General features: G+C 43.6%; 1 protein-coding gene across 2 annotated transcripts in view; it reads right to left on the bottom strand.

Moving 5' to 3' along the window:
• GOLGB1 (golgin B1) overlaps positions 1-9,305 on the bottom strand; it is a 49,304-nt gene that overhangs the window by 33,066 nt on the left and 6,933 nt on the right. For both annotated transcript variants that reach the window (XM_009274833.2, XM_019470893.1), the window contains exons 5-9: positions 6,737-6,859; positions 6,184-6,297; positions 4,046-4,457; positions 3,279-3,370; positions 2,877-2,976 (exon numbers count right to left, since the gene is read on the bottom strand). In XM_009274833.2, the coding sequence (XP_009273108.1) occupies positions 2,877-2,976; positions 3,279-3,370; positions 4,046-4,457; positions 6,184-6,297; positions 6,737-6,859 (841 nt within the window). The remainder of the gene's footprint in view (positions 1-2,876; positions 2,977-3,278; positions 3,371-4,045; positions 4,458-6,183; positions 6,298-6,736; positions 6,860-9,305) is intronic.

The raw sequence follows: 9,305 nt of genomic DNA, 5'->3' as shown, positions 1-9,305 counted from the left end.
CCTCCCAGCTTCTTGTGCACCTCCAGCCTTCTCAGTCAGTAGAGCATGGGAAGCTGAAAAGTCCTTGGCTAGTGTAAGCATTACCTAGCAACAACTAAAACATCCGTGCATTATCAACTTTGTTCTCATCCTAAATCCAAAACACTGTACCAGCTACTAGAAAGGAAATTAACTCTATCCCTGCCGAAACCAGGACAGGTCTGCTTGAAAATCATCAGAAATTGCAAAATATAAGGTAACTATATGTAAATCCTTATTTCATTCTACTCAAGTTAGGACTGGAGTACTGTGGGCAGTTTTAGGCATCACACTTTAAATAAGACTGGCAAATTAGAAAGTCATCAGGAGACAAAGAGGAGTAACAAAGTATTTAGAGTCTACAGAGGTGGTTTGAAAGATCATGATTTTTTACATGTTTCCATTTAATCTTTTGGTGTTTTTTTAAAGAAATTACATCTCCCAGTGTTTAAAATGTTAAAAAATGTCAGTAACCACGTGTTCAACACACCCACTAGAAACAGAATTACAACAAAAAAAGCTTGTTTTGAAGTAAACATGCAGGTAAACATGCATTGGGAAAGACCTTTTAAGTAACATGACAGTGAAGCTCTAAAAGTCACTGCATTTTTCAGGTGGAATTCCTTTCAGTGGAGGCAGGACCTGCTTTTTAAGAAAGCTGATGAAAGCCTTCCAGGTACATTTTGGATGTACTCAATCTTAACTCAGGACATGATATCAGATTAAAAGCTGGACTTCTGTAAGGTCTTTTATATGGTCCCCCTCCCAACATTCTTGCCACTAAAATGCAGAGAGATGGAATTGACAAATGGACTGTTAGGTGGATAAGGAACTGGCTGGATGGCTGTGTACAAAGAGTTAGAGTCAATGGCTCAATGTCCAAGTGGAAACCAGTTATGAGTGATGTCCCTCAAGGATCCATACTGGGACCAATACTATTTACTGTCTTCATTCATGACACAGACAGTGGGATGGAGTGCACCCTCAGCAAGTTTGCAGATGACACCAAGCTGAGTGTTGCAGTTGATTCGCTAGAGGGATGGGATGCCATCAAGAGGGACCTTGACAAGCTTGACTGGGCCCGTGCAGACCTCATTAAGTTCAACAAGGCCAAGTGCAAGGTCCTACACCTGGGTTGGGGCAATCCCCAGTATCAATACAGACTAGGGGGTGAATTGATTGAGAGCAGGCCTGCAGAGAAGGACTTGGGGGTACTGGTAAACAAAAAATTGGACAGAAGCTGGCAATGTGCACTTGCAGCCCAAGAAGCCAATCATATCCTGGGCTGCATCAAAAGAAGTGTGGGCAGCAGGTCGAGGGAGATGATTCTCACCCTCTACTCTACTCCCGTGAGACCCCACCTGGAGTACTGTGTCCAGTTCTGGGGTCCCCTAGTACAAGACAGACATGGATCTGTTAGAGTGAGTCCAGAGGAGGGCCACGAAAATGGTCAGAGGGCTGGAACATCTCTCCTATGAAGAAAGTCTGAGAGAGTTGGGGTTGTTCAGCCTGGAGAAGAGAAGGCTCCAGGGAGGCCTTATTGCAGCCTTTCAAGAGGGCTTCTTCACTTTGGGTTGCCCAGAGAAGTTGTCGGTTGCCCCATCATTGGACATGTTCAAGGTCAGGTTGGATGGGGCTTTGAGCAACCTGATCTAGTGAAGGATGTCCCTGCCCAGGGCAGGGGGTTTGGACTAGATGATCTTTAAAAGTCCCTTCCAACCCTAACCGTTCTATGATTCTAAATGATGTCTTCAAGTCCATTAAAGACCTGCATTTCTGAGTTCATGGAATAAAAAGAGAGAAGGCAGATGTTCTAGGACTGCAGGAATATGGTTTATTGGTGATTATTCCCCCACCAGGATTCTTACAACGAGGGTATATCTCTGAATGACAGAAAGCAAAAGGAATCTACTTCTGCAAAAATCAAGACAGCCTACTGCCATAGCACACCATACCCTAAAGTAAAAAACTGTGGGAACCCATCTTTTTATACTATAATTCTGACAGAGTGGTGATATTACTGCTACCAGTCTACATGCCTAGACAGTCAAAACCAAATTAACTGTATTTCTTATTTTTTTTTTTAATGTGGCATATGTATGGGCCCTTTACTGTTTCAGCAAAAGCTATCAAAAATAACCCCCCCCGAAAGCAGATTGTCAGATTTTGTATCGGGGACAAGCTACTACTTCAGTTCTATCTTATTTTGTACAATCTAAGAATGTGTGAGTGCACAGTGTCTTGGAATACGAAATTTATTCTACCATCCTTAGGCATAACTGACATTAATGGAACAAAAAAACCCAATAAACCAAAACTATTCATTGAACTTAATATGCCCTATCACAATGAAGCTAACCTTGGCACCCTTTTCTGGAAAAGCCCACAATCACAGAATATTACCATCCTTGCCTTCATCCTAGCTTTTTCATGTCTTCTCAATGTTCTTTGCACCTATCACCATAGATCATACACGCAGGAACATGAAGCATGTGAACCATACAGGTAACAAGTTCTACCCACTCTGTCTCATGGCCAAAACACCAACCATGGCTTCATATCACAAGACGACACCATGAAGGCAGGCCTATGATGCACACCCGAGTCTTTTTAATAATTCCAGATGGTTTACTTATTTGTTTCTGTCAGTCTGTTCACTGTCTGAGATTCAAATAGTTCCTTTTCCCTTTAGAATTAAATTCTACTTTAACCACTGGAAAGAATTATACAGTATTTTTGAAGATCTTGGCAACGCAGGCATAATGAACCAGTAACCATGGACATGTTTATTATCTAAAAATAGGCAAGAATAATTCTTAAATATTTTAAGAATATTAAAATAGGTAAGATAATCATACCACCTTCAGTCTTCTGTCTTCCCAAGTTTTCTCTGGGTAGGAGGGAAGTCCCATTCCAATCTTCCTGAGCTAGTATTTTTTCCTGTGAAGTTGTTTCATCCTGTTTAAACATAGGATGGAGGGGAGAAAGATAAATTTCAATACAGTTTATACATATACATTAGTCTTTGATCTTTCAGTTAACCTTTTAACAAATCAATCGGCAACTTTTAAATTACTCAAATTGACTCCTATTTCTTCCCAGGCTTCTACAGTCATAACATGTCTGCCCATCAGCTGAGAGAATCCATAAGAGCCTTTCTCAAGCAATACATCATATAAAAGGAATTCCAAACATTTAATTCAGTTTCAGTTCCTCAACATACAGGAAAATTTCAGGAGATTCATTTGAAAAGATCATACCTGTTTTGTCAATTCAGAGACCTGCACTACTGACTGGGATTTCAGCTCATTCTGACAGCAGACAAATTCTTCAGATTTCTGTACAAGTTCATCTAATGGAGGGGAAAAAAGGGAGTTAAGGTGTGTTCTTGCCTTTTTTTCTGAAATATATCCAGTTTACACATATGCACAATAGTATATGAGATCCCTTATCTCTCAGTCACTGCTTCAGTTTTGGGCCGTAAAGGAGCTGGAAGAAAATAAATTTGAAATAATACCTTGAGGCAAGATCAATGTTATTAGTTCTAATACAAGCCTACAGAGAAAATGGTACAGTTTGCTTTCCTTGGTTGTTTTACTTATAATTTCAGTAGAAATTCAGACTCTGAAGAATGTGGCACATCTAAAAAGAACTTACCTAAGTTGATGGAAAAAATCCAACAAGTTATTAAAATTAATTAAAAAGATACATCTGGCTCAAGAAATCCATAAGCCTCAAAAGATTATAGGCTGGGACAGTACACAAGGAAAGCGCCATATATGCTGCCTTACCCTTATGCTCCTCCTCTTGCAACTGGCTTTGGTCACTGCCAAAGACAGAAAGGTGGGATCACACTAGAGAGACCTTTAGTTTGATACAGTACAACCACTCCTATGTTCCTATGCAATTAGGAATTGTTATACCAAGACTTTCTTATGAGCTATTATAAAAACAAAGCCAAAGAAGGCAACCCAATGATCCTTAGGCTCTTGAGAACCTGCTTCACCAAACTGCTGTGCTTGCTCACCCTGTAGTTTCTGTATTGTAGCACCGTTTTCGGCAGACAACGCCAACAGCCGGTCAACATCCTGTTTCAGCTGATCATTTTCAGCTACAAGGGCAGCATGGCTAGATTGCAGCTCTTGCTCAGCCACCTTAAGACAACTGATCTGCAGGTTTTTCTCTTCCACCTCCAACCTTCGTTCCTGCTCCATGTCTTTATACTTCACCTCTAATTCAGCTTGTGCTCTTCTTGCCTCTTCCAGCTGTTCCGAGAGACACTGCACCTCCTCCTGCAAGCAATGGGAGGACAGCTTCCTCTCAGCTAGTTCCAGCTCCATCTTCTCTCTGAGATCCTGAGACTCTCGTCTCTCTGCATCTAGCACACCCCTCAGGGAGCTTAGATTCACTTCCATTTTCTGGCACTGATCTAGGAGTGTCTGTAAAAGGATATGGAAATGAATTTAACTCTCAACTAGTGCAATACATTGCCAAAGCAAAGTACCTGAATTATATTTTAAAATTGCTATTAAATCCTTTTCAAATATCTAAGTAGCAGAAAGGAGGAAATAAACATGGCAGAAATGTCAATTTGTTAGAAAGAAACTGCCCTACTATTTGCAAATTGCAAGAAAGCAATGCTGGGAGAAACAACAACTCTCAATTTTGTTAAAGAAAAGATAAGTCTTAACTTAGAGCAGCGGAATGTAAAGGAAAGAAACAATAGAACAGTGGCCATGAGTTCTCTTTTAGAGGAAAGAAAGCTTCCCAAAAAGGGGAGGAAGGACTACAACAAAAGAAGGGGAACTCAACAATTACAGAGGGCAATTAAAAAACAGAACAAAAGTGTGTATGTGAAAAGGGGTCAAAAATGCTGAAATAGGAAACTGGAGGTAACAGAGTGCTCCACACAGTGCCCACTGGTTCAAAAAAGATCCCAGAAAGCTGGTCGACATTGACCAGAGATTTAAGACAACCAAGGAACAGCAACAGACCCTACACTTGCCAGAATTCCTTTTGTCAAACTTCCTCCACCTGGAGCTGTAGACGGTCAGCATAGCTAGTTTCAGGAGGAGGCTGATGAGGAGCTCCCTTTACTTTATGGGTAGGAAGAGAAGCTTCAGCCACAAGGCCTCAAGTTTATATGTGTACCAAGGTCTCCCTCTGACCATATAATTTGCATGAGGGGAGTCAAAGACACAGAGGAGGAGTCAGGGGACCCCAACAGCCATGCCATGAAGATATCCATGCCACCATTCCATGAACACCCTGGTGAGCAATGTAATCAGTAGTGAGTACAAGTCAGCTCACTGAGGTTCTTTACCTCTTCCTGGTGGTAAGAGGTCCCACCACTGTGCCTGGCTGGGACACATGGAAAAAGAAAATAGAGTGGTGCACAAGAGTGTAAAAGTTATCAAAGTGATGTTCAGCACTAGATTGGCTGGAGATCGTGCAGCATACTAACATGAGACTGATACAGTATAAGTCTCTTCTAAAGGGATGGAGAATTGTTTTCAGAGGTCCAGATATTGGAAAAAAATTAAAAATACACTCATCCTATACCTGCAAACAAGCCTTTTAAGAGATTGTGTACTAAACCCTGTCTCAAGGGGCTCATGTATATATAGTCATATATGCACAGGCTTGATCTCATTCTCTTCACACTCCAAAATGATTAAGTGAGAGCCAATACCACTCCAGAAGGTGTGTCATCATATTAGCAAGTTCTCAGCAAGACATACCAAAGAATATCTGTCTATGCTCTGATCTGGCCTGGATACTGCAGCCCAGAAACAGTGTAGCCACAGCAGCACTGTGTTAGGCACTTTTGTATTAGGCAAAGCATTGTGTATTTGATGGCTTTGAATGTATCAGTCAGCAGCGTGGAGTATAGATAGATTTTGTCCCTGTCCACCTGCCCAGAATCTGGGTCACTAGAGACGGCTGCTGCAGCATCCCTATCCCTGTTGTTTGGCTGGACCTACTATCAGCTATGCATACAGACCTGCAGCTCTAAAACCTGACCTGATGGAGCCCCCCAGCCGATTTCATGCTGGAAACCTGATGCCAGAAATAAGCTAATCTGGTAACTTCTGAGCTACTGACAAAGGCCCCATCCACCACTTACACAGAGAGTAAGGCAATAAGCAAAGCATGAAAAGGTACCTGGTTTTGTTGTTCAGCATTACGTAATTCCTGCTGCAGCAATTCTACCACCTGAGTTCGTCCTAGCAGAGCTGCTTCCTGCTCCTCTAGCTTTCTCTGAAGTGTACGCAGGTTCTGTGAGAGAGACAGTGTTATACCAGTATCTGGGAGGCTAACATAAGAAGGCTAGATTTCCTGGTTGCATCCATACACCTAGTTTTCATAACGCAGTTACTTTAATAGCCTGAATAACTTCATTTTTGTTGACACTTATTCCGGAGCTCTGGTGCAGTAGGAAAAGCTCACCATTGTTTCACAAATAGGGAACTGGAGCACAATAATTTAATACTTCTTTTTAACTGTTTTTCTTTTCAATTGGTAGCAAAACAGCAGATTGAAGCTAGGACTCTCAAAGTCCAAACTAGCATCCCAAAAAAACCCAAACAATCAAATCATATCTCTTCTCACCCCTTCTGAGTTACTTTGATGAGAACTGCTCTCTCCGGGTGTCTTCAGACTGGTAAAATTTCTTTTCCTTTCTCCTCCCATAATAAGATCATTATATCAAATATACCTGCTGCATCTCTACTTCCAGATCTGACTGGGCCACTATCTTGAGCAATTCAGCTTGGTGCTGGTGAACCTGCTCTTCTAGGAGAGCTTCCTTCTCCTGAATCACTTCCTGCAGGGAGCTCAGCTGAAATCATAAGCCACAAAATAAAAAAAAACCAAGAAGGTTATGAGCTTGACAGACATGCAGGCTTGCTTTCAACATGCACCAGCATATTATGTGTGTGATGAGGTCTTCAGCTTGAGAATCCTATATGTCACCTTGGTCAAATGGTATCTTTATCCTACCAATAGGTATATACTAACTGATAATATTTCAGATCCCAGAAAGCAAAACCCATAGAATTTCATCTACAAATATGCAGAATGATAAAAGATATGATTACTATATAATTACAAATGCATAAAACTTCTGGGTTTTTATTTGTATACGATGCAGCCCAATTCACAGATCAAAAGCTAAACCTGCAATTCAGAGTATTAACAAAAATCTTTACATAAATAAATACAATGTAACCTAACAGCTGTTACATTATGTGATAAAAAGCTCCTCTGCACATCCACAGTAGAACACAGAGAGGCAATGGCAGGTCTGGGAGCTGAAAGAATACTCTGCCCCAGCTATTCCAAAGCCCATCAGAGAACAGCAATGGCAGGCAGGGAAGAACCCAAATTCTGACTCGAGGAAGGAACACCCTGTCCAGGCCCTTCCAGGGGCTGCTCCCCACTCCTCAGAGAGCCATCAGTCCCATTGTCTAAGTGTGAAACCCATTAAGATCACTTAACTTCGGAGCACCTTTTGCACCAAGGGTGGTTACTGCCTAGGGGTATAGGATTTATTATGGGGTGGAGGTGAAGAGCATTTTGGGATTGCAAAAGACTTACGGAATGTTTAGAGGAGGAACCAAAGCCAGGGAAATGGATGGACCTAGGTGATTTGGGGAGGAACAAAACTGAAAAAATAGAGGGTAAGGGAATTAAAAAAGGCCAGTTGTGTAAACAGTGGCTGCTCAATATGCTTGTCTGGCCATGCCCTGCACCTGATCAGCAGTCTGTCCTGTCTTCTTACTAAACACCATTTCTAACTTCTTTATTGTGGGAGAGGGTCTCTATTCAGTGTGCATTTGCGTGTGTATGGGGGGGGTCTAAGTGCTAGTAACTGGAATCAGACTGTGGGTCAAAGGCCCGGTGTGTCCACAGTGCCAGCAACTGGAGGGATTAGAGAAAGTGAACTTAACTGCCAGCAGCTGCAGTGGGACCACAGGTCAGAGGGCCTGCGTGTACATGGTGCCAGAAACTGGAACAACCGCCAGTGTGCAAATGAATGTATGATCACTAGCAAGTATCAAGCCAGACTAGCTGGCAAGTAGGTGAAGTAGCCCGGGAGCCAGGACAGAGAGGGGATGGTGCCCAAGGATGAGACCACAGGCAGACTTAGCTACTGGATGGACCAGGAGAGTTCTGGCCAGCTGCCAGAGACCATAGGGTCTTGGAGGTCTCTAAAGTTGAGACCTGCTTTTGTGTATGTGTGACTCTCTAATGGAGCTGGCTACTAGAGAGACCAGGGGAGTCCTGGTCAGCTGTGTGCATGTGCATGCCTGTGTGTCTCTAAGAGTGAGAACACAGGGAGGCTGGCTACCAGAGGGACCAGGAGAGTCCTGCTCAGGGTGCACGTGTGTATCTGTGTCTCTCTAAGGATAAGACCACAGGGGGTTGGCTACTGAAGGTGGCACGGGAGCCCTGGTCAGGTGTGATGGGGGTGTGTGTGTGTGCATGTGTGCACTAATGCGCGCATTTTTCTAAAAGCAAGCCAGCACAGGGGGGTTGGCTATTGGAGGGACCAGGGGAGTCCCAGCCAGCTCTGTGCACACGTGTGTGTGAGCAATGGGTCTGTACCAGCAGCTGGAGCAGAGCTTTGGACCCTGAGGCTTTGCATGTCCACATGCCAATAACTGGGGAGACTTGGATCCAGGGGCCAGTTACTGGGCAGACTGAGTGTCTAAGCACAGCTGTTAGTGAGATCCACAATGTACATCTGTATATATTCTTACTAATCTCTCATCTGAGCTGCCATAGAGGGGAACATGGTGAGGCTGTTGGTGCTGATTGTGTTCCTGTGAGTGCTGGGTGCTTCTGTCTGTGTTATCTATGTGGCTGGCCATCTATATACGTATACAGGAGTTGTACATGCACGCCTGCCCGGAACACATTCTCAGCCATGCCACTGGCTGGACTTGGGGGCATTTGGTGAATGGAGTTACATCCAGTTGGTGGCCGGTCACGAGCGGTGTTCCCCAGGGCTCAGTACTGGGGCCGGTCTTGTTTAATATCTTTATCGATGATCTGGATGAGGGGATTGAGTGCACCCTCAGTCAGTTTGCAGACGACACCAAGTTGGGCGGGAGTGTTGATCTGCTTGAGGGTAGGAAGGCTCTGCAGAGGGACCTGGACAGGCTGGATCGATGGGCCCAGGCCAACTGTATGAGGTTCAACAAGGACAAGTGCCGGGTCCTGCACTTCAGCCACAACAATCCCATGCAGTGGTACAGGCCTGGGGAAGAGTGGCTGGGAAG

The sequence above is a fragment of the Aptenodytes forsteri genome, unplaced genomic scaffold (genome assembly GCF_000699145.1).
Source record: "Aptenodytes forsteri isolate BGI_AS27 unplaced genomic scaffold, ASM69914v1 Scaffold304, whole genome shotgun sequence".
NCBI lineage: Eukaryota > Metazoa > Chordata > Aves > Sphenisciformes > Spheniscidae > Aptenodytes > Aptenodytes forsteri.
The sequence above is the reverse complement of the archived record's forward strand: the minus strand, read 5'-3'. Positions and strand labels throughout refer to the sequence as shown.